This window comes from Carassius gibelio, chromosome A25 (genome assembly GCF_023724105.1).
Source record: "Carassius gibelio isolate Cgi1373 ecotype wild population from Czech Republic chromosome A25, carGib1.2-hapl.c, whole genome shotgun sequence".
In the NCBI taxonomy this organism is placed as follows: Eukaryota; Metazoa; Chordata; class Actinopteri; order Cypriniformes; family Cyprinidae; genus Carassius; species Carassius gibelio.
Genome location: NC_068395.1, coordinates 6,185,902 through 6,212,672, shown reverse-complemented (window position 1 = coordinate 6,212,672; position 26,771 = coordinate 6,185,902). Strand labels below are relative to the sequence as shown.

Sequence of the window (26,771 nt, the reverse complement as noted above, 5' to 3'; positions counted from 1 at the left end):
CGTGTTAAGTTAATAAAAACCTAAAACAATCTCACCGATCGAGTCAGGTCTCACTTTGCCATAAAACGCTATTGAGCGCCTGTTTGAGTCGCGCCCTGTGTGCAAACACCGACAGGGTTATGACACCAAACAACGCCCACAAGGAGGAAGTACACTGAGCAAGCATCGATAGTTGTGTGAAGAGTTAACTTTTGGCATTAGTGTAATTTTTTTTTTTTTCAAAATAAAACAAAAAAATGAGCTTTTTATGTGAATTATAAACTAGAAAAACGACACAAACACAGCATGTACATATTTTTGCACGCTCGCTCAACAGGTGCTCGGATCAGCAGTGACTACGTCATGAATTATTCATGAGATGCATAATGAGCAGGCTGGTATGAACTGTGCTCGGGCTCGAAGTCGAAAGTCAGTAGTTGTAGTCCACGAGCGCTGGAGAAAGTCAGTGGGGGTCCCACCTGCGAGCCTACCCTTCTCTATTCGCCTTGTGGACACCCCTAAATTAATAATAAAATGTCGCCTTTGGTGTCCCCTCGCTTTTTTTCCGAAAAGGAGGTATCCAAACATTGCACCAAGGATTCGTGCTGGGTGTTGTTAGGGACGCGCGTCTACGATGTGACGGGGTTCCTCCGGATGCACCCGGGCGGAGAGGCGCTCATCCTCCGCCGCTCTGGCAAGGACGTCAGCCGGGAGATCGAAGGACCGCCACACCGGCACTCGGAGAACGCCCGGAGGTGGATGGAGCAGTACTACATTGGTAAACTCGACAAAAACAGCATAGATGAAGATACGGAGGTAATTCCCGAAATAGCAACATAAAGTCACTCAGTTAATCACACGCACTATTTTAAGGAAGTTTACAATAGCCTACGTGAGGTCATATCTTAAGACGTCAATCTTCAGGAACTGTTACTCCACACAGAGTCAGAAAGTTTTTTAAGAAATAAATTTGGTCCGTAAAGGTTTTAAATAGCTATGTCAGATTCAAGATGGAAATCAAAACCTTCTTCTGAGCTGCATCTTTTTAAGAAATCAGTGGAGTTTGTTCATGATTCGAACTGAATCGATCCGAGCGGTCCTTCAGTCACCGATTCACTGAATCGAGAAATAATAAAGCACTGTAAACAAGCTTGAGACTCAAGTGCATGCTTGCTTTATACGAATCAGACTTTTTCTGTGTCACGGAAATTAATTTTATTAGGATATTATGTAGTAAATGCAAATTATATTGTTCTAAACTCCATATAAAGTTTGACATTTGTCACAGATTCAGCTTCGAAACCCTTTAAAAGATCAATAACTATTGAGAAAAAAGCCTTGAAACATAACACACACTAAATCTCACCTCGTAAAAATATTGCAAATGTTACATATTTGAAAGAATAAAAGTAGTTGTAATAGTAATGTTATTAAGAAAAAATACGTTTTACATTTTGTGTAAAAACTATAATAAAATTAAATCCCAAATTAAATCCCAAGTGTGTTCTGTTAATACTGTAGGTCCTAAAATCTGCTTTCAGTTGGTTTTACTATCATAAGTGATGCAAAAGCAAAGATATTGAGATTCAGATGTGCTAATAAATTTGTATAAAATACATATAGCCTACTATTTTTTTCGAATATAGAACAACATTTAGTTTAACTATAGCACAAGGCATGCTATTGATTTTCAAAGAAAATACATACATTAATTGAACTTTAAATGCTGTGTTGTTAATGGTTTCCTTAAAAAAAATGCTTTGTTTTATTCACAAAACTATAGCACAAAATGTGTTATTGAAATTTTAAATTGCGAAAAATCTTGCAAAACCTTTTAAAGAGTGCTCATCTGCTTTCCTGGGCCTTTTATTAATAAACTGTATAGCAGATTTGGTCTTTTTATATGAATGTACTTTGTCTAATAGCCTACCTTAAGCATTTTCTTTATAATGGTTTTCTATGGGGGAGAAAAAGCTTAAAGATGTAGTTGATTAGCTTTTTTGGAAGTCTTGATTGTGTTTATGGGGTACAGTCTGTTCATGCGATTAAAAAAAAAAGTGTTCTTTTCACATTTTTTACCTTTATTCTGCACCGCTGTTTCTTTTCTTGTCAAAACAGTCTGTTGAGTTCCTGATTCCATGAAGCCCCTCCTTCAGAAATCAGATTGGTTAGCTGGCCCAGTGTGTTGTGATTCACTGACCATGTACGTGCATGTTGTCCGGACATGTCATGGCCTGTTACCATTAATGGTAGCTGCATGTTCCTGGGGGCAGGGTTTATGTAAATATCAGGGTTGGTGATGTCACAAACCCAGGAAGAAGCATGTTGTAGTCCCTACCAGCCTTTTTGTAGTCCTTAAACAGCGATTTCTTTAAAAGAAAAATATATCCCTTTGCATCGAACTTTGAGCGTTATAACTTTGGAAATATTGTTTATGCTCTAACAGCAACATTACACACTTAACTAAAGTTAAAAGGTGAAATCATAATCAACAACCCTTAAATGTGCACTAGCGCATTGCGTTCATATTCTGGGTTGTTCTGCCTGACTGTAAATAGAATTTCATTAACAGTAACATTATTAATATTAATAGTGTAGTAATAATACGGAGTTTGGTCTTCCAATGTTACTGTTGTAGTATATTAAGCCACATTTAGTTTTTCAGAATGTCCCAAAACAGTGCCTTGAACTAAACACTCACTGCATTTCTTTATACTTGAGTCCAAGTTCAAAATAAAACTCTACGTACCACTCCATTGTGAACGTATGGAGCTGAACCACAGCACTAGTTTTGCAAAAGAATGCAAATATCATTGCGAGGGGATATTGCAAGAGAATGTAAAAGATTTGAAGAAGACAAAAACCACTATCAACATTTTTTTTTAATAGAAAGACACTTCCTATTAACCATTATTTTATTTAATGGTTTAAATTTTAATAATACCCTTTTTTAAAAACAACCTTTTTTTGTCATAGAAAGCGGCCTACTGCGTCCTTTAGATTCAAGATGAAATGTTTGTAATTATTTTTTAAATTATGTAAAGATTGTATTAGTAGCAATATTAGGCTATAATAGTAATGACATATTTTGTGTACAGTATAGCTTATTTAAATAGCTTATTATATAAGTGAGCAGTGCTTGTGTGCGTATGTATTAAGAATACAGGGAAACTTTTTGCAGCAAAATAGTTGTCGAATATCCAACATCCAACATCATATGAACTTTATAACGGTGGTTCTAATGATTAAACAAAATAAACTGGGACTCATAAAACTACAATAAACATTATTATTAATACAGCCTATTAAAGAAAAAACAAATTATAAGTAATATGTGCTACATACTTTCTATATGCACAATTTAGAACAAATCACGAGCCACGCCGTTATATCACACATTATGACACAAGTCGTCAGGACGTAAAGGAGTCACCGAATTGATTTTTTAAATTAACGATTACCAAACTCGGTTTTCTTATCTCAGTTTTTTACCTGTGCAGGTTTTTTTTTAATTAGATTGGAAAACCAATCCATAAGAAACGCATCGATATTTGTGATAGATGTGATATTTGTGCATCGTGCTAGCAAGTAGACAATAATAGATAGATAGATAGATAGATAGATAGATAGAAAGACAGACAGACAGACATGCCTTCTGTCCCTGCTTGCCTCTCCTCTGTGACTCCGCAAAGGAAAAAGCCGGGGGGAAGGACCAGGTATCTAACCTTCCAGTTTCAGCTTTATGTATTATTTTCATTTTATTGTTAGCTTTATACATATCTAGTCATATTAACACAACTGCTAGGTATTGTCAGGCTTTTATTGCCATTATGCCTGTGATGAACATTTTGAAATGAGGCATGTACTGACTACAAGCTCAAAGTGCAGAAGAAGGGTGGATATTTTAGAATGTAGAAGGTATAAATGAGTGTGTGTGTGTGTGTGTGTGTGTGTGACAATCAAACCGGTCTGTCTTGTCTAAGCAGTGGTATATACTCCGGCTTGACCCACAACACACACAGAGTACTGTCAGTAGTCACATGAAAGGGTTAATATACAAAGTATCTTTATGCTATAATTACTTGTCACTTCATGCTTTCATATTAGTTTCTAACTTCATACTTTCATATTAGTTACTGACTGAAATCAAGCTTATTTGCTTGTATCTTGGCCCATTTTGACTATGTACAGTATGTGTATAAAATAAGGGAGTATTAGAAGTTGCATTGTTCTTTGTTGTGAGTTGTGATTGGTTAGAAAACGTGTACACTGACAAACAAAATTAGCATGCGTTCCAATTTGAATTTCTGCATTTTACTTCAAGGCTTTGAGTCAGCCGTCCTGAAGCAAGACATCTCTCAGCAGCTATGATTGCAGTGTAAACAGTCTGATCCTTTAACAGTGTGACGACTTGAATCTCCACCACTCAACACAAGAGCTTGGCCGGAGACATTGCTAATCTATATTTCCACATAGTTTCACAAGCACATTTTAACATCCTCAGGTGATAAATACTGCTGTAGTAAAAAGTATTGTATTATTATTTTTTAATGAGTCATAATGATTTCAAATTTTAAACTTATAATTTTTTTTTATAAAGTTGATGTTTAATTATTTAATATATTTAATTCAATGCAAAATTTCTACTACATTTCTCTCAAAGATTAAATGTGTATTTTTGTAATGGTTATTTGTAATTTTTAGACCTTTGATATCTGACATCAGAGTATGTTATACAAATTTAAATATAAAATTACTGTTAGTTATTTATTTATTTTTAGCAAATGTTTTTCTTTCAGTCCCAGTTCTTTCAGTGCGTAAGATATTTAATAGCAAAATATCAAAAATAGAAGCAAATTTTAGAAACAAGGATTTTTTACAAGGAATATTTACTCATATATTTAAGATAAAAAAAAATCTGTTTTAACAACATTTTCAACAAAACAACTCTTTTCAACATTGATAATAATCAGAAATGTTTCTTGAGCAGCCAATCAGAATATTAGAGTGATTTCTGAAGGATCATGTGACACTGAAGAATGGAGTTATGATGCTGAAAATTCAGCTTTGCATGACAGGAATAAATTGTATTTGAAAATATATTCAAATGGAAATCAGTCATTTTAAATGGTAAAAATAGTTCACAATATATATATTTTTTTACTGTCACATAAATTCAGCCTGGATAAGACATAACAAAAAATAAATAAATAAAAAGAAAGCCCTGTGCATTTCCACATCACGTTTGAATCATTACATACTCATTGATTGATCTTCATGGTAGAACATCTTAAATATTAAAGATTTATCAAAGAGAAGATAACCCTAAACCAGCACAATCTTCAAAAGTTCAGTAAAATTGTGTTATGTTTATCATTTTTTCTTACCAGTTTATTTACAAACAAGATCCTTCCTGAGAATGTGAGTCCATTGATTTCTGTTTGTTCTGAAAAAATCTGGCTAGACCTGCTATAAACTTATAAAATGGTCGAAAGTATTTGTAGTATTAATGGTTATGACATTGCAAGGACAAACTCAAAAGGCCTTAGTCAGGCAGCAAAACAAATGACCAAGAAATCTGGGGGCTAGTCTGTCTCTCTTTCTTATTGATCGCTCGTGAAACCAGCTGGACCTGTTGACAAGGTGCAAGGGCTGTAGTCCATCTACTCGCATCTAGTGAGGGTATTACAAGACAACGACTTGTTATGGGTGTGTTGACAAAATGGGATCAGGCGGTTCCACTTCTTGAACAAGCATGAATTTGAAAGAGGAGAACGAGATAAATGGCTGACTGAAGTGATGCATGAATGTTTAGGTAAACACCTGTTAGGGTTATGGATATATTGATTGTTCTTTATGAAACAACTGGCCTTGTGGCTGTTAGTTTCCTCGTAACTAGAATGGAAAGATCGTAATGCTCAGTATTGTAAAGCATGGCAGCACGTCAGTTCATAACTCTGTACAGAGGTGAAAGAACAAAGGCTTCTTTAGCACCTTTATTTACATCACTCAGATGTTTTTGCAGCATGTAATGGTGCCATCTCAAGTAACACCCACATTCCCACTCCCAAATGCTCTGACACATGCACATTTGAATGTATGACTTCAGATTGGATATTGGATATTTCAATATTATATTGATTATATTTGATATTTTGTCTGAATATATTACAAATGAAATAATAAAATCAATTATTAAAAATGCTAAACATACATTTAGGCATCACAACATTATATTGTACGGTGTGAAAAAAATGCATATTCATTTTAAGGTTAGCTAAAGATAACATTTAACAGTATTAAAACAGTTTGTTTAAGACTAAATAAGTTCTAGAGAATAGAAAAGATTTTAAATTGTAAATGTGCATGCTTCTTTCTTTTATTTTTTACAATTAAATATCCAAAATAAAAATGGGATACAGTAATTGAAATTGAACTAATATTGGCTTATGATACCAATTATTGGCCAATTCAACTGATGTCACTAAGGCCTCTTATGTTTCATCCAACCCCCTGCTGTATTTTCCGGCTAGTCTTACTCCGTGATTGACCACAAACTCTGGTCTGAAATTGTTCCATTTAATATATTTAAAAATATGTCTCAATACAAAACATATTAATATAATAGAAATACAATTTTAGGCTGTATTTTTTCTAGTCCATTGGAAACATTTGGTAAACATCTCACCAAGTCAGTTTGAATTGGTTTAGTTGCCAGTTAATTTTTAATAAGAACGTGTAAGGCAGAGGCATGGATCTCTGGAATGCATTCTCTCTGCGGATATTATCTAATTTCTCCTTCAATAGCCTTTTTGTTTTCCATGGCTTCAGCCACAAAGTAGCATGCCATGCCAACCCTCACCAAGGGCCACTTGGTTGTGAATGCTCAATAAAGTTAAAATGCACTGAAATTCCTTTCATAACATTGTCTCATGTTCGTGATGGAACCTCATACTGAATCAGTGTAGTTAATGCTATAATCTAAGTATGCCTATAACCACAAGACTATAGGATGAACAGGTATCCTCTGGTGGGAGAAGTGTTTACTACCGGCTGCTATGCTGACAGAGACGACCGCAGTACTTAGTTATCCAGTGTTATCAAACCTTTTCGCTTTGTAACACCCCATTGTCTTTCCCCAAGGAGACTGTGTTAGACTGGTGAATTACACCTTGGGAACACAAGGCATTTGGGAGCCAAAGGTATGATTGTACAAGATGCTTAAAAGTTCCCACTGATGGATTATAATGTAGGTCACTGATAGATTATATGCAGATGGTTCGGCCAACATCGGTCCCTAAGGTAACTAAGATTTGCTCGCTCATTAATTGCATCAAGCTACTGGACGGTCCCCAGGAGAGGAGCATGCTACAAAACTCATAAGCCTGGCGTCACAGGAGACACTTGTTGCCATGGCTCTGGATGGAACCCTGGGACCCGGAAAAGCTCTCAATGGTTAATGTAGCAAAATGCACAATATGGCTAAGGTTGGTTTTAAGGACCAACCAATTATTTTCCATAATGTAAAAGAGGAAAATGTACTCCGATAGGAAACTCTTGCACCGTTGCTTGACTGTGTCAGATTTCACACTGACACTCCCATGAGTCACACACATGGTTTCGACGCAACCAATTGAACTGCTTATAATACAATGCATAGAGAATCATTGTGCGAACTGAATGAGTGCGGTTCTTATAAATCCTATCCGATTTGTGGCTTCGCAAAGTAAAAGGGTGTATTGTTTCCAAGCAGACACCATAGAAGTTCAGCAAGGCCAACCTACACATTGATTATGTTGTTGTATGTAACATTGTAATTTTTTAATCATATGAATCACCTGTATCTTCATCCGTATGACGATCTTCTGTTTGAACTCCATTGCATCTGCTAGATCTCAGCTTGAAATCAAAACAGTGTGTCAGAAAGGCTCTCAAAGATACTTGGCAAAACAAGTTTAACCAGAGAAGGTTATATTTAAAACAATCAGGTGGTGTCTTTCTTAGAACTCAAATGATCTTTTGTGAAGTCTCATTATGACTTGGGTGCTTTTGTAACTTTGGTATTTGAAAGGTGGTTGACAGTGTGCTGATTCAGTTTTGAACAGTTTCGGCCAGTAGAGAAGAACCTGGATTGGTCAGCTTGTCAAAGTCTTCAAAAGAGATACAAATGAAGGAGACACGTCAAAATGGGAAAACTGTGTCCAGTATGATGTGTGTTACCCCTGTCCCCTATGTTTTCAAATGCATGTGCCACTGCCTTTCAGATTTTATGGAGCTCTTCTTATCTCAAAAGATACCTGCATCAGACAGTTTTTTATTGTAGAGAACCTGAAGCTGAGATGTTCCTCTTTGATGGAGAAGTTGACCCTTGTTTGCCTGCTTGGGGAATATTTGATGAGGATTAAACTTTAAACTACAGGCATTTATCACTATACCACATTTACAGTAGTCACTGGTATCAGAATTTCTCATTTTTGAAACCGATATCACAGAATGTGAATGAACACATTTGTGTATTATCAATATTAATGTAATATTAACAGATTGAGAATGAAGTGACAAATGCTTTTGAAGATTTTCAAAAATATTTAAATATAAATATTTTTTATTTTTGTATAATAAAATATTACAAACTAATTGCAGGCATTAGATACAAATTAGGTAAACGGTCATATTTTTTTGGTGTTGTTTCTAAATATTACTGAAACTGTGGAAAAGAGTGGTATTGTTACACCTTTTTATCAATTAACTTTGTACCAAAGTCCCAGTATTTTGACATTCATAAAGGCTTGACCGAACTCAAAATCACACAAATAATCTCAAAATGGGAAAAAAAGGTTTTGTTTTTTACCCTTTGCACTATGCAACTTTTACTGGTTTAAAATCGCATTTATTCTTAGATTAGAATTGAAATTGATAGGTTTCATGTCATATCATGCTGAAAATTCACAACAACCTTTGTCTGACTATACACACTTGCCCAGATATCTAATCTTTCTCAAATCTGCTAACCCCAAGATAATGAAACTGCTCATTGATGTTAAATGTGGCTTGACGATTGAGGAAAGGAATGAAGGAAAAGAGAAAAAGAGCGAGAAAATGCTTCGGAGGACTCCAAGTATCTGGCCCAGCAGGTTCCACCAGTTCTCTGGCTGATGTAGTTTACCAACCAACAACATCCCTGTTTATGGTAATGGTGAATGGAAATCAACCCTGCCTACCACTTTAAATTCCAGAACAACAGATCTGAGATCAGTTTCGGCACGAGTCATGAGCAAAGTAAAGCAAAAACAAAACAAAAAACAGCTGTGGAACGATGATTAAGAGGAGAGCATTAAGAAAGAGGCATTGATTTGAATGCAATGCTTAAGTTACAGATAACTCATTCAAAACATTAAAGGAATATTCTGTGTTTATGACATTACATGTTAAGCTGCGGTTAACAGCATTTGTGCCATATTGTTGATCGTCATAACAAAAAACTTACAATATGGTAGTAAATCCAGAAGATGACTTTAGTTCAAATAATGCATGTTTTAAAAGACGAATCAATGTAAGTGGATAAAAAAAAATTAACGAAATTCACATTCCTGCTTTGCATTCCTTAAAAAAAACTGTCCCTATTCACTTCCTTTGTAAGTAAACTCAGGTTTGCCTTTAAAGAAAAAAAAAGAAGAGACGAGTAAAATAAATTTTTTCAACCACATGGCAGAACTGGAAAACAGAGCACCAACAAGGACACACTTGTCAGTTAATGTCCAAGAGTGACACACAACAACCAGGCTTGTTATTTTACATGCATGCAGAAAGATGGTTCATAATCTTAGAACAGTGATGCATTCAGCAACCCTTCCCTCAGTACATTTGCGTTAACATACTTTTGCTTAGTCATTTACATATGTTGAACAAGAAGCCACATTCTAAAAAAATGCTGGGTTATTTTTTCTACCCAACTGCTGGTTTGAGCTTGTTGGGTCATATGTTGGGTTGTTTTTCCAGTGCTGGGTAGATTTAGTCACCCAGCCATTGAAATAGTGGCTGGGTCAATCTCACTGACCACTGGAACGATACACCCCTCCCCCTCCCTCTGACAAAACAACCTTACTTCAACCCAGCTGTTGAGTTACAGTCAGAGTGTGGGCTTTTGTGTCCTCAGGAAAGAGTGCTTCTCAGTGCCGCCGAACTGGTGCACTTCTTCAGTGAAATAAAGATTTGTATAAGTTTTATTTAATCTTTAATATCTTAACTGTGCTGTAAATCTTATTATTTTATGCAACACAACATACAGGGATGAGATGTCAGTCAGCGAAATGCGTCTGCAACTGTTGTTGCGCATGATGAAAACACCTACCCAACGCCTCTTGCCTTGCATAACATAAATAGATTTATTTGTTAAAATACTGCATTTTATTTATTTGGATGTTAGAATATGTTATTTAATCTCAGTATTGTTTGTTTATGGGTAGGTTATGGAGTCAGTTATGGCATGTTTCAGTAATGAGTGAAATGCGAGGCAGCAGTCTGAGGTTCACAGTTCCCCCACAGAACAACAACCCATCACCAGCTCAGATTTCAGCGACACACCGGCACTAGAATCAGCACTATTTTGCTGAAAAGGGATTACAAAGAACGGTTGAATACACTTGAATTAAAATATTAATTTTAATTATTATTTTTTTTTTAATTCTTGTTAAACAAGTTTAAATGTAACATTGTAAACTTTATTCACCCAAATAAGTTCAATTTGTCTTATATTTTACTATAAAACATTTAACCCAACCAGCTGGGTCAAAATAACCCAGCATGTGTTCTGTCCAACATTTACCCAGCACTGGGTTGCCAAAACCCCCCAGCAATGGTAGTTTTTAACCCAGCATTTTTTAGAGTGCAGTCTTTTTTGCTTGTATTAGAGGACTCTCCCATGCTTGCCCACATTGCGAATTGCTTCTCTTAACCGTGCTTGACATTTGGGGGGAAGTCGTGGTCTAGTGGTTAAAGAGTTTGACTACTATGCTAGGGTTGTGGGTTTGAATCTTGGGCCGGCAATACCATGACTAAGGTGCCCTTGAGCAAGGCACCGAACCCCCAACTGCTCCCTGGGCGCCGCAGCATAAATGGTTGCCCATTGCTCCAGGTGTGTGTTCATGGTTTGTGTGTGTGCACTTTGGATGGGCTAAATGCAGAGCACAAATTCTGAGTTGGGTCACCATACTTGGGTGAATGTCACTTCACTCACTCATAAAACCTAAACATCCTACATGGAGAATAAGAAAATCCTTCTACAGTTTTTACAACTAGTGTGTTTAGAGAGATATGTGGATTTGGGAATTGGACAGGTGGAGGAGGGATGTCTGCCTGCGAATTTCCATAAGTGTTGCTCTGAATAACACAAGCCAAATGTTTTACATCTGCCCCAAATCAGTGCCACCATGGCTGATGTTTCCGACAGCTTGGAGCAGTCCATCAGTTGCTGCCTCTTATCAGGATCAGTCTGTCCAATTGTGTATCCTGGCACCCATTGGATAATGGTTAATTATTGACTTGGAAGAACCCTCATGGGTCATGTAACCCTCTTGCACCTACCATTGTTGAAATGGTTGAGTTAATGCCGCATAGTTTTTTTTATTTAGCATCATTTTTGATCCCAAAGAACCACTGACTTTATCACTCATTTTGTAAGAACTTCTAGAATGATGCCTGATAACGTTTCATCAAGATTCTTCAGGGATCCAGTTTGATGATTTGTGTTTGATGACCAGCTGAGATGAATGAATGATTTTTAAGTTTTTTTTGTTTTTGTTTTGCAGATCAACAATCAATCTAAATCAGGGTTGTTTAATCCTGCTTCAGAAGGGCCAATAGTTTAGCTCCAGTCTGCCATAGCACACTTGCATGGAACTTCTTAGTAATTCTGATACCTGAGGTGTTCTTAATTTAGGTTGGAGCTAAACTCTGCAGGTCATTGCCACTGGCCTACATAGACCCCAATAATATAAGTCAGCTGTTCTCAATTCCAGTCCTTGTGCCCCACTGCTCTGCATATTTTGCACATCTCTCTTTGTTAACACACCTGATTCAGATAATCAGCTCATTGGAAAGAAGCTCCATTCATGAACTGTGTTCCCATTGTTCATTGTTTAAGTTTACCTTACTTCGGAACATTCCTTCACTGATTTGTGCTGTGCAGCGTCTTTACACATGGACAACAGTGACATCATATACCTCTGTAAATAAATACAATTTAAATTAATTTCTCACACACTTCGAACTGGAATCATGGCGGAATATCCTGTGATGTCCACTTCGCAGGCCACTTACTTTCGAATAGAACAAACATCTGAAGCTCTAAGATGAAATGTGAAGAGCAGTGGGGCGCGAGGACTGATATACCACTGATATAAGTCAATTACCATAGTACTTTTACCCTACTGGAAACCCCTTTTCGGCAAGACCACATGCTTGGCCAGCCAATGATACTTAAAGGTACAGGTTGTAGGACCTGCCACGAGAGGGCGCACTACCAAAACAGTAACAATCGCGTGGTTTGATGATGCTAACAAGGAGTATGGAATGATGAGATTTGTTGTCTTCTACCCAACCGCTGACGGCCATCAATCAGATGGAAAGATAAATCATGGATTTAATGGATGAGGTAAAGTTTTATAAATGTTGTGTTTGATATCATAATTTTCAAACGCGAGTTCAACGATTTGCGCAAGTAGATTACATGTCAATGCAAAGATGCGATCAGACTATGGATCAGACGCGTCCTCGCATCTAGAGACGCGATGCCCCACATTTCGCGTGTATGTCCCATAACACTAATCTTGTTGATCGTTATAATAGCATACGTTTTCTGTAAAGATACGAATCAAAACAACTCACCTGTCGATTGAAACAAGCGAGACTGGCATCTCTTTCTAGTTGAAGTTTGTCGCGAAGCTCTCTCCATCTCTCCAAAATGCTACACTGATATTAATCCTCGCTCTTTCTCTCCTCTTGTCCCAAACTCTTCTTGGGTCGTTTGATTGGCCTGTACGCTTACGTTTATGGGAGCTGTCCTTGTCGACAGAACCAGCGGCAGACGGTCATCCATAAATAAGTAACACAATCCACCATAAAACGTGCAAGAAAAAGTAAATAAGGATCTACTTCAAGCAAACTAGTGGTTTGCTGGACGCTAGACACTACTTCCGCATTTGTCCACGACAATGTTGTCATGTGCTTTCTACGTCAGCAAAGACGGTAACAAAGGGTAACTAACGTCATTGACAGGCGACTGCACTGCCCGTGTCACTGTTTAGAATGGGAATTTTCTCATGATTTACAAGTAGTTGAAAACATTAGAGGCATTGTTAGTAATCAGCTGGACAAAATATATAACAATAGCCTAGTGGTTTTTGGTATTTTAATGCAAATATCTTATATATTGTACCTTTAAATAAACATCTCGTTGTACAAACATTAGATAAGCAATGGTTTGGTTGGAAATATCCAAACTACTATCTGTGCTTGCACAAAGATGACCAAATATGCTCTCTTTCTGCACCTTTGTTAATGCTGAACTGATTTTGAATGTCTGCATTTTGTTCATGTTCTCTTACCAAGAACAATAGGGATGTGTTTTCCACTAGTTGGTATGTGGCTGCAATTGTTCCCACATCTTTATCTGGGGAATGTGGTGGGTTTGAGCAAATTGTGAAGAGCTCTGCCTACCATCACCATCAGCTGGGAGAGTTAAGCTAATTAGGGTTCTGCTAGGCCTTTTGAGTGTATGTGTCCGAGGCTATCAACCCCCAACTGTACACTTATCTCCACCCCAACACCATTCGACACACTGCCACCTCTGTTTGGATTGTACCAGCCTGAGCTCTCTTGCTCTGTCCTCCATGCTTTTGTTCTCACATTTCTTTCTGTATGTATGTGTGTCCCTGTTATTCAGTTTCCCAGAACCTCTACAGTGCCGGCCTCCTTCTTGCCCTCATCTTACCAAACACAAACGTTCTGCATTTCGCCACTGTAAATCTCGTTGATGACTATTACCAACACAAAATGTAGCAGGATCTGCCTGCTTCCCTGGAATCCAGATGGTCTGATGTATCTGGATTAATTGTCTTTAAAAGAACTCATGCTCCAAGGTCTGCCAAGTCCAAATTTAGGGTATCCTGACTACCGCAATGGGATAACCCTGAACACTTTTCACACCTTGTTCATGCAATATTATTTACATCTCTATGTAAACCACACTGACACTTGATTTTTTGTCTGCCAGCGCAGCTGTCGTAGCTTTAGTCTAATAGATATTTGCATACCGCACTGGAAAATGATGTCGTCTAGGTGTAATGACTTGTGGCTGTATTTTCATACATTCCACTCTGTTGGACTTCATGCAGAGCTTCACTCCTAATCACACCGTGCTTTTTGCTGAATGCTAAAAAAATTTTTCTCTCTCACACCAATAAGGAACATGCTGTACATTTGTGCTTTCTAGACTTTCTAGACCACAATAAATGATTACTATTCTCGTCCAGATTTACTTTATTCTCTCAATGTCCACTGAGAACAATTGGAAAGCCTCTCTTCTGTAAATAAGCATCCTTTTACAAGGTTAAATGATTTAATGTGGTATGGTACACACAAGATCGGTGGTAGGTTGCACTGTGTGCTTTTACAGAGAGACATAAGATCATGTATGCTTGATTTGATTGCATATTTGTTTAGGTTTAATTAACTGTAAAGGAATATAACAAAGGCATAGACCACAAAAATGGAAATGAAATGGAAATAGTAAGTGGGTTAGTTTTGCGGTGAATTATTATTTTTTGTTGTTTTTTTCTTTTAAAATTTCCATTGTGAGGGGAGTCTTCGTGTTATGGTTTTGTGGTACACATAAAGTGGTCTGACTAAATATGTCCTCCACTGTCTCTTAGGACAACAATACATCTCTGTGGCTATGTGACCTAAATTAGGTTGAACAAATCTACTGACTGTGGATCATTCGAAAAACATTTCCAGGTACATGAACTTAACCACATAACCACAAGCCATATTCACACGATTAGACACAATCTAACATTCTGTTCAGTTAAACTTTATGATCTTCATGCTTGCTCAGTGAAAACTGTGAAGCTTACAATTCATTCATTCACCGCTGCATACAATGAACTAACAAGTAAAATATAAAAAATATTTATACAACCTAAGATCGTGATGTTGAGTGAAATAATACAAGTACACGGATATGTCCAATAGCAACCTTATCATTGGAAGCAGAGTTTCATAGAATGAGGTTTAATATCTAGACACAATCTTTCCTTCACAGTTCTGTTGTGCTCAAACTCGAACTCTGAAAGACCCCCCAAAAGCCGCCTGAATTACGGGACGATTAAACCTTAACCAACTCTGCAGCTACTGTCTCTTTGGAAGATTTGCAACTTGTTATAACTATATTCCCAGTCTCTTATGTTTGTAACTAGACTCCAATTGGCCTTACCCTTCCCAAGCTTTTCCAGTTTCCAACTAATTTCCTTTCTTTTAATCCTGATATAACTGCACATTATTTTGCCTTACTTTAAAGGACTTTTGTACTTTACTAAACTGCATCTCACCGTGCTTTTCCTAAAGACTTCTTCACCTGATTTTCCTAAGCTTTTTGGCTGTAGGCATCCATCGCAAGAAGCTCCCAAAGTTGGCCAAATAACCTTCCAAGTGAAAACACATGACTGAACGGTCACGTCTCATATCACTAGCCAGTTCACACTTCAGCACCCTTATTCACCTCAACGAAAGGGCAGAACACATCTTGGATCACATTTGCTGCATGCACACACACACACACACACACACACACACTACAAGACTGAGTCATGGAGTTTATCAAGACTAGATAGTATTTTCATTTTGACTGTTTCTAGGTTTGGTACTTGGCTGCGAATTGTTCACTTGAAAGCATGTAATCAAGATGTCAACATGCGAGTACATGTCAGATTGAACCTCTGCTGTATAATCTGTCCTTTATTGTGCGAAAGGCCTGTCGTGCAGGTTTTCAGTGACTGCAGCGTTCTGAAAGTGACTGTATCTATAACGACAACTGTTTGTTTCTAGATGCAATCCCTTTTGTTTTGTCCTAGGCTCTAGTTTTGTGTTCATTTGTGTGTGCATTTGTGCTCGTCAGTGAATTGTTTCTTCAGGGTGTTAAAAATTCACCTAAAATGGGATTTTAGATATTTGCATTCTCCAGGTCTGTTGAATTAGTGTCACTAACAACCAATGAAGTTGACTCTTTTAAGTGTTAATTCCCCTATCCTCTTTCTGATCTTGGTTTGTGTGTATTTCTAAGCTAATGATTGGTGTGACTCATTGTAAACAGTGAAACACCCCAAAAGTCACGTATGTATAGTGCGTGCTAGGTGCAAAACATCGAAATGACCACTCGATGTGGTGCTATATTTCCTTTTTTTATAAATTGTTGAATGTGTTATTTAAATTATTGTAAGTCAAACGTTACAGTGGATGTTATCTTGAGTGTGCCGATAACACGGAGCGACTCTGAGTAAGCTTTAGCTGATGTCAGTGTCAACAAAAGTGCACCGAAAGATGGGTTTGCATTTGTGTATGATGTTTGGAATATCTGGCCAGACTCGTTTGCTTTTTAAAGGTCTGATGCGTTCACCACAAAACGAATATGGCTTAGTTTGTTGCAGTTTTTATCGTTTCTTACAGAATTATGTTTTTGTAGTCCGCTATCAATTCACTTCGAATTTATTTGATCAATGGTGAGCATAAGAGACTTATTTCAATGTATAGAAATACATGACATACATGATATATTATTTAGCTATTTTTCAAGTTTATTAGTTATAGTGAAGGGTGGAAGGGGTCCTACTATAATAAATTCTATTTCATTATATCTAACTGATTCAGTGGGAAGTGGTGCAGGAAAAATTATGATTTTGTAAGTGATACGCAGAAACAGATTATGGGAAGTGGGTAAAAGACTCAATGAGAGAAAAAGAGAAGGAACACAATGAAAAAAACAAGATGGAGCATGTGGTCAGGTTACCAATAGTTGCTTGGTCTTCAGCAAAACTCAAACTGAAGCTCATGTAAACTATTTACACACTCACTTATTTACGATTCTGTTCTAATACAAATATCATTACTTGCATTAGCACATTAAATGTTCATATTCTTTTAACTGCACCAGTTCACTTGATGTTTTGTACAGTGGAAATAGCCAAATGACATTGCAAGACAAGACTACCAATAAAATAAGCATATATGCACTGGGGGAAAAAAAGTTGCCAAGCACATGAAATGACACGATCATTCTATCAAAGTTCCCGCCCCTTTAAAAAGTGACATCATTGATGGAGATTTTCCAGACCACAGTTTTTTCTTTTTAAAACACAAGTAGTTTTCCCATGTGTCGTTGACACTCATTGATGATATTTCATAAGAATTCATAAGAGTGAATTATTATACGTATATTCACTAAGAGTGCGACTTACGAAAAGGTCACTAGGTAGCGTTTTATAAAAGAACGCAAGAAATCAAGTGAAGTCAAGCCACCTTTATTTATATAGCACTTTATACAATACTGGTTGTGTCAAAGCGGCATTACAGAGTCAAACAGGAAAATAGTTTTTCAATGGCGCAAGAAGAAAATAACAGTGTAATCTTTCAGCTAAAGTCAGTTCATGTATGATTCAGTGATCTGAAATGGAAGAAATGGGAAATCTACAGACCGTTATGCATGTCTTTAATGTATGTTTGAATTTTGTTGAAATGTATTGTACTGAAATTGCATGCAGGTCTGGATACAATTGCATAAATCTCATTCAAAACCATGTTAACCTCTAAGTTTGCGCTGTTTAAATAACTCAGGGAGCCTCGGGCATGCGTAAACATCAACCATACAACCGTCATCCTCTAACTTGTTAAGGTTCTTCTGACACTGTTCTGTGGCAGAGTGTATGGAAGTGTGAAGGGAGCCAGGGTTAATCACCTCTTTAACTTTAGAATGGTATGGTTTAATTCTTACCTTTCACACCTTACTAGCCATCTGTGAAGGTTGTGTTTGAGTGTGATCCTATGGAGAAAAGAGAACCACTTCCGTCCTGCAGGATGAGGGATGACGTAATGTGTGCAGTGATGTGTGTATCATGTGAATAAGGCGTTGTGTACTTTGTGTGGTGGTATGATGATGATGAGGCTAGGTGTAGCTTATTTGTCATTTATGATCACAATTGTCTGCACCATATTGTTGGAATTTCTATTGTTAGATTTGATTGATTTTATTGAAAGTATTTAGTGCTTTGTTTTTGTTAGGATTTATTTGATTGATTTAGGTTTTTGTACAACAGCTGATCTGACTTTACAGAACTTCATTTTTTCGGCTTTATCCAGAAATATTTTAGAATGTTGATGTTGATATTTGTTTAATTGAGCGCACATTTACATTTTTGGTATATTTGTTGACAAATTAAATGGCTTTAAGTATTTCTATGTAAATATTGCGAGTTTTTCAAATACTTATTCAAGTGAAATATCAGTAATAATGATCAAATTTAATAAGAGTAGGTTACATATTATTAACATTACAAATCTACTAAATTTTTTCCTAATTAAAATACATTTCAATACCTTTTTACATTAAAAAAGATGGCTTTAAAGTTTCTTTTTACACAAAGCAGGTCACCTCATGTTAGGGTCACATGACCAGTCAGATGTTATTTACTGCAGCTCGGTATTTCCTCATGATGTCATACAGATTCATATCTCAAATCAGGCCATGGATCAAATATACAAACAAATTCATAACAAATGCTGACACACACTGAACACGGATGAATGTCATCTCATCAAATATGATCATGAGGATCAAGTTTTTTCTGAACCGTTCCTGTTCTTCTCTCCTAGACTCTGAGACGGAGGAAAAGGATCCCTGAAAGCACCACAGAAGAAGAAGAAGAAGAAGAAATTTCGGCCGTCAATAAGTGCAGCAAAGTCGATGAAGAAACGGTATGCGAAAGTAAAACACACTGATGTTACAGGCATATTCCTTATTAAAATACAAGCTGGAAGATAAGTCACAAAAAATGCTTTCTCCCGGTTTGTCAAACAAATACAATTATTATTACAATCATACAAAGACTGCACGATAGACTTCCGTTTCAAGTGCATTTCTGAGCATGTTTCTTTGGCACAAATAAGGATGAGACGGGATGTTAGATTAGCCATCTATCTGATTAGTGAGGTCAACTAGCTTATCTAGCGTTTTAGTTGTAGCTAAGTTAATATTTTGCACTGTAGTGCTACACGTCCTGTGTGAAAGGCCCATGAGAAACGCATCTGATCGATGTGCGATAGACCTAACGCTAAACCAGTTTAAATGTATATTATTTCCTGAAGACATTACGAAAACATAGTTTTACACATTCATAGGCTTAAAATGGCTTTTTCTGTGGTAATCAACAACATGCCACAGATGCTGATGATTGAGCTGAGTTTGCATTTAACCCAGAACAGCCGTTTAATCGCTGTATCGCACATTCGACACTTTGTTTGACATCTGGAAGTGAAGCTTTAGTTCATATGACAGGAAACCACAAGCAACCATTCCTCTTTTTGCTTGAATTGACAGCGAAACACAAAGAGAGCAGGTGACTTTCTGTTGCTCTGTCTTTCTTGCACAGCGATTCTCTTTTAAGACTTATTTCCTTAAGACTTCATTTTCTTGTGGTTGAATGATGCCAAAAGCTGGATGAAGCGAAAATAGTTTAGTGCTTTCCTGAGACTGAAAAGATATGCGAGAAATGCTTGTGTATACACTCCTCTCACTCTCTTTGTGCGTGTGAATGTCCCGTGTCCTCTATCAGAGGCATACAAGTCTTTCACAAGCATCGATTGTTTTGGGAATTTGACAGATGGGGTCATTGATTTAGAGAACACTGACCCCGAGCCGCGCTGTACCATTCATTACCACTTCTAGTAATAAATATGTGCATGCGTGGAGTCGGAGAAGTGTTTCCTTATTTACTAGTAATTTAAAAAATAAAAAAATAAATGTGACTTAGCTTAAAGAAAGTGAATGAAAAAAAAGTTAAAATATGAATTTATAAACGAGGATGTCAGAATGAAGTTAATTTTAATATGTAGAAATTATTATTAAATTCTTAATATAAAATTTGTAATAATGCATTATTACTTCACGTTTATTTAGAAAATGTTTTACTTTTTTTAAATATAATTTTCCATTATATATGACAGAATTTGTAAATTAATATATATTTGTTAAAATATTTAATATTTGTTAAAAGTATTTTGTGTGTATAAATATATTTAAAATAAAAATAATATTATATTTTATTATAACTATATAAATTATAATAATTATTCTATAAAAAAAATAAAAAAATGTACAGTAAAAATATGGCCCACCCACTTTTCATATTTAGATTTGCTTGTGAATTGTTCTAACTCTGTCATTCTTACTCTGTGTTACACATAACATCATAACATAACCTGTGCATCAGGCTTAGGCATAACAACCAACACCGTAATAAACGACGTAATGAAACTCGTAAGCCAGTCCAGACCAGATTTCTGGGTACATTACAGCAGGAATGTGGTCTCGGCACCAGTTTATTGCCGCACTCTCATTCATTCCAGCGTTGCTGTAAAGCGAAAGCCATTCATTCATCCTAACACGTCAGCCTATTAATGATGTGACAGACATTTTCTAGAATTTAACCTGAATACATTGTTCTGTCTTCCTCCTCATTCCAGAAAACAAGTCAAGTGGGTGGTTACAGTTAAGCTGTTCTTCGTATTCCATCAAGCAATAATAATTCAAAATAACACTGAATAAATCAGAGCTATAATGATGAAGCTTTTTTTTATTGGCCCACCAGATAGTGTCATTGACTTGCAATGTCGTTCAGGCATAATTTGCATAGGCCTACATCGTGACTCTGGAGAGGTGTTAATATGCTTATGATTGTCAGTTTGTGGTTTCATATATTACACGCACAGAGCCATGCATAGACAGGAGTCTGTTGCCTCAGGTTAAGTCCACCTTGAGGTCAAGGCCTTTTTTATTGTTATACTGCCCCCTAACGGAGAACGTAGGGAAAGGCTAGTGGACGTAGGGAAAGCATCTGGTCAAAGTTTGCACCATAAACAAGGAAGTCAAATGATTTAGCAAACTAACATCATTGATAGCCAACATTCCCGGTGCGCAGTACTTCCTGAACTCGGTTAACTTTTACATAATGGCAGGAAAATGAACAGAATATTTGATAAGATGGAAATGTAACTTACATGACGTCGTTAGTATGAAGTGAATTTTTTGTGTGATTGTTGAAACAATTAAAAACTAAAAATATACAAGTAATTCAAAATACTTTAATAGCATATAAATAATATTATCGGTTATAGATAATATTTATTAATATTAGAAGTATTATTATAAAAATATTTATTAAATATAAAATAAAAATTTGTTTTTTTTCCGTTGTCCACACAGGATCTGGTAGACTGGAGGAAGCCCCTGGCCTGGCAGGTGGGATACCTCGGAGAGAAATATGACACGTGGGTCCATCAGCCTGTGGACAGACCGATCAGGCTGTTCGAGAACGACTTTTTCGAGGCCAACACAAAGACTTACTGGTAAGAGAAATCACATTACATGATTTCCTGCTGGTGTTTGTTTAGTTCAACATTCTACATAAGTAATAGTGTTGTGTGTGGGGGGTACTTGAGCTTTGTTATGTGTGTGTTTTTGCAGGTACATGGTGCCAATTGTATGGATGCCTTTGGTGATCTATCTGAGCTGGTACTGCTATTCGTTTCTGGCACAAGAGAGGACAAGACTATTTATTACATCAGGTGTGTGTGAAAAGTGTGTTTTAAGACATTCTTAGTTGATTAACTTAGTTATTTTTACTTTACTAGTATTTATAAACTATTATAGTATTTATGAATATTTTGAATTGCAGCTTTTTAAGAATTGTTTACGGTACCTTTTTTATATGTATATATTTTTTTCTACATAGCTTTAATTTAATACAGATTTCTGTTTGTTTTATTTTTAAACCTAATTATTTCAGTTAGTTGCCGAGGCAAAATTTATTATTTAGTTTAAGTTAAGGTTTTTGCATCTGATATTTATTTCATTTTATTTTTTTTACCTTTATTCCAATTACTGAAAACATTTTTAATAGTTTTAGTTAACATTAAGAACACAGGCAGAAACACCCTCCTGAAATAAGTGACACAGTTAAGTAAGTTGATCTTAGTGGAGGATCATAGATCGGTGGATTACTATTTTGCTAATTTTCTTTTCAGACTACTCCATTCTGGTCCACAAGTACAGTTTTCCGTTAATTTTCATGCTTGGCATGTTCCTGTGGTCGTTCATGGAGTACTGCATCCATCGCTTCGTCTTCCACATGCGCCCACCCGCCCACAATTATTACCTTATCACACTGCACTTCCTGTTGCATGGTCAGCACCACAAGGTGTGTGTGATTTTGTTCATACTTGAGATTCATGAATAATTAATCGAGAAGATGAATGTACAGAATTGATTAGATATTTACGAACTTCTACCTAACTCTTTCCTTACCCATCAGTCTCCGTTTGACGGCTCTCGTCTGGTGTTTCCTCCGAGTCTGGCCGCCATCGTCATTGGTGCTTTTTACCTGACACTCATGCAGCTGTTCTCTGAGGGTCTGGGGTTGTCCCTGTTCGTCGGGGGTCTGTGTGGATACGTGGTCTACGACATGATCCACTACTACCTGCACTACGGCTCGCCACGGAAGGGCTCCTACTTGTACGGGCTGAAAGCGTACCACGTCAAACACCACTTTGAACACCAAAGGGCAGGTGAGGACATGAGATCGGAGATTCTTTCTTTATTACTTGTATCATTATTTTAAAATATGTATACATTTTAAATAATAATTATTTACTGTGCACTTAGAAAATACATTGTTGTATAGAAAAAAGTCATTTAAAGAGTTTATTACTTGGGGGGGGGGGGCTTGGGGGGTTGGTTGTTAAATAGTTAAAATAAAACATTGTATTACAATATACAATGTTTACATTTTATATATAAAAAAGTTCATTTAATGTTAAGTTTATGTTATTAATTCAATTAATATAAAAATCTATTATTTTATTGTTAATATTAAATATATATAATGTAATATTATTGATTGAAATAATAGTTAAAAAAGTGTATTTGTATTATTAAAATTGTGTGTGTGTGTGTGTGTGTATATATATATATATATATGTCTGTGTGTGTGTGTGTCTTCAGGGCTATGACATTTAAAAAAGGTTCATATTAAAAAATAATTTAATTTATAAATTTAATATGAAAATATTTTACAAAAATGTTGAATTTTATTTATTAATTAGATTTAACCTGTTGTTTGCACTGTTTTCGTTTTGTCTGCTTTTTAAAGCCTTCTGTTCACTCTGTATTTTTTCCAGGTTTTGGGATCACCACCAGATTCTGGGACCACCCCTTTAAAACAGTCATCCCTGAGCAGACGTTTTAGAAGACCTTTTTTTTTTATGCCACAATGACCAAATCAAAATCCCCCATAAGGCTCTCTCTTTTGCATTCTCCCTTTAGCACTGGGTTAGGTTCAGTGTCAGGACCAGCTATTATCGCCTTAGGTTCACCATCATCATCATCGTCGTCGCCATCAGTTTTTTAGAGAAGGGGGTGGGGGGGGGCTGGGGGGTCCTGAAAAAAAAAACAGAGTGACAGATTGTCAAGCTATGTAACTATTTATATAATATGTATGAATGTACTGACGAATCAAACGTTGGATGAAATCTGTCTTTTATTAGAAGCACAGCAATATCAAACTCAGTTTTCATGTAAAATAAAGAGATGTTTAGACTGGGGGACGATGTGTGAAGGTGCGAGTGGAAATGAATTCTTAGTCGTAGTGTTAAAAAGCTGAAGGCTAGCAGAAGTAGGTCCTTTCGGTGGCCACGTGTGCTATTGAAAACTCAGGAAAGTCTTTAACTGTTCTCAGTGTTGATGCTGCAGCCGCTTACGGATCATTGCTTTGCCCGAGCCCGAGCTGTCTTTCCGAACTGTGCTCCGCCTGTTTCATTCTGCTCTGGTGGTTTTTCTTTCCTTTCTCATCTCGCCCACTTCGAGGTGTTTTTTGCCAATCGACTTATTAATATCCTGATCCGGAGGACGTCAAAAGTAGCTGCTCCTCGAGTAATATGTTACATATCCAGTGAGATATTAAGTTATTGAGGACTGAAGCTTGGTTTTGGTTCTCCTGGCTAACACATGGGGACATTAAGCACTTTGAGCTCAAGGTGAGGGCGTGAAGCGGGGTGCACGGGCCTCTCCTGCCGGTGAGGGTTGCCAGCTGTCGATATCTGTCATAGGGTGATGGGTCTGTAGAAATCCTCTGTCGTCATCAATGTCGATCTATCCGGCGCAAGCCTTCCATCAAGTGTGACGAACTGTTGCATCTGACCAGGCGTCAGGAGAGCGACAACATCCTCGGCTGATTTCTTAACCATTCTTACGGCAGATTTGTTCACTCGTCCGACACTTTTGTGTTGTTTCCTGCTCGTTTTAACTCCTGCCTTTGTTTTGACTCTGGTTCAATGATGTTGGAATTCTGGGAAATATCCTAGAAAAGCTGTGACCACATGTAACTGTTTCATACAGTCATTATGAGCATAATTAATGCTTAAGACGAAATATACATAATAATATGATATTTAAGTAAAAATTATCTTTGATGTGCCTTAGGGGCATTGCCTACCTTCCTGCTCCTTCCAAGCCAATGAGATTGCATAACTGTTTGGGCGTTTCAGCCAAAGACATGGAAGGACATTTGAATAGAGCTTTTCTTCATACCGTGATTCTGTGGCACAATGAAACTAATAAAATGCAATGGACACTGTAATGATTTTTGATTATTTTGTAACTGTGACACCATCCTGGACAGATCCCATGTCATGGGAGAATGCTTTCAAATGAGGCAAGTCAACAGAGCAATATACCGTATTTTTTGGACTATAAGTCACACCTGAGTATAAGTGGCATCAGTCCAAAAATACGTCATGATGAGGAAAAAAAATATATAAAAGTCGCACTGGACTATAAGTCGCATTTATTTAGAACCAAGAACCAAGAGAAAGCATTACCGTCTCCAGCCCCGAGAGGGCGCTATATGTCTTCAGTGTAGACTACAGAAGCACTGAGCAGCATAGAGCGCCCTCTCGCGGCTGTAGACAGTAATGTTTTCTCTTGGTTCATTTCTCTCGGCTCATGTCAAATTAATTTTGATAAATAAGTCGCACCTGACTATAAGTCGCAGGACCAGACCAACTATGAAAAAGTGCGACTTATAGTCCCGAAAATACGGTATTTATCTGTTTACTTTTGAAGTGAAGTGAAGTGACATTCAGCCAAGTATGGTGACCCATACTCAGAATTTGTGCTCTGCATTTAACCCATCCGAAGTGCACACACACAGAGTAGTGAACACACACACACACACACACTGTGAGCACACACCCGGAGCAGTGGGCAGCCATTTATGCTGCGGCGCCCGGGGAGCAGTTGGGGGTTCAATGCCTTGCTCAAGGGCACCTAAGTCGTGGTATTGAAGGTAGAGAGAGAACTGTACATGCACTCCCATGCACTGTTTAATCACATTGGAAGGTTTTTAATTCAGATAAAATTTTCAGCTATAGATGCCTATGATAAATCTGTTTACTATGTATTTTTATTTTGGAATTTAAAATTTCTATGCAAATGCAATTGTATTTGTAAATAAACTGTATATTTCTGAGAAAATCTTGTTGTGTTTTTTAATTTATTATTTAAGAAAAAGACAAAAGCAAGTAAACAACAAAAAAGTGTGAAAGACTGTATCATTCAAAAGTATGAAGTTTGTGTATTTTTGAAAGAAGTCTCTTATGCTCACCAATGGGGCATTTGATCTAAAATAAAATCAAAAAAATTAATATTGTATATTACAAATTAAAATGACTTCTTTATTTAAATATATTTTAAAATATAATTTATTCCTGATGCAAAGCTGAATTTTCAGCAGTCATTACTATAGTCTTCAGTGTCACATATGATCCTTCAGAAATCATTTTAATATGCTGACTTGCTGCTCAAGAAGCTTTACTTATCAATGCTGAAAACAGCTGTGCTACATAATATTTAAATATATATATATATATATATATATATATATATATATATATATATATATATATATATATATATATATATATATATAAAATGAACAGAACAAAATAAGGGCATTTATTCAATTTTTTTAAATAAATATATAAATAAAATGTTTTTACTGTCATTTTTGCCTTTGCTCAACTAAAAACATCAATTTATTTCAAATTAAATTGTACTGACCCCAAACTTTTTAACAATAATTATTATTGATATGAGCAGCACACACAGTTTATGTACATAAAGGCATGCCTATGGGTTTCTTTAGAGGAACACAAGCTCTTCTGGTCATGTGCATGAACGTATTTACAACGCCAACAATCCTGTTCATCCACCTTAATGTCTCCACCCTCTCAGTGGTTTTAATAGCAAAATAATAATAATAATGGAATGGAAACTGCCTAATAATTGACAAGTTAGCTTAGATATGCACATTTACAAGATATGAGAAGTATAATCATTTGTAGAATAAAAATGTAAATATGTAACTAGTGTAGTGTGTCATTCGGTTTCTTTAAAAAGAAAGTGAATTAAT

General features: G+C 36.5%; 1 protein-coding gene across 1 annotated transcript; it reads left to right on the top strand.

Annotated features, from left to right (window-relative positions):
• Positions 1-379: 379 nt before the first annotated feature.
• On the top strand, positions 380-25,834 carry LOC127947104 (fatty acid 2-hydroxylase). Its single transcript, XM_052544065.1, has 7 exons — positions 380-795; positions 18,901-19,002; positions 21,509-21,651; positions 21,770-21,870; positions 22,330-22,502; positions 22,617-22,869; positions 23,482-25,834. Exons 1-7 carry the CDS (start codon positions 514-516, stop codon positions 23,547-23,549), a joined length of 1,122 nt encoding a protein of 373 aa, XP_052400025.1. The 5' UTR covers positions 380-513; the 3' UTR covers positions 23,550-25,834.
• Positions 25,835-26,771: the final 937 nt, after the last annotated feature.

Coding starts and splice junctions, on each gene's coding strand:
- LOC127947104 (XM_052544065.1), top strand. CDS start 514: ATGTCGCCTTTGGTGTCCCCTCGCTTTTTTTCCGAAAAGGAGGTATCC. Junction 21,652..21,769: donor GCCAACACAAAGACTTACTG/GTAAGAGAAATC, acceptor GTGTTTTTGCAG/GTACATGGTGCCAATTGTAT. Junction 21,871..22,329: donor AAGACTATTTATTACATCAG/GTGTGTGTGAAA, acceptor TTTTCTTTTCAG/ACTACTCCATTCTGGTCCAC.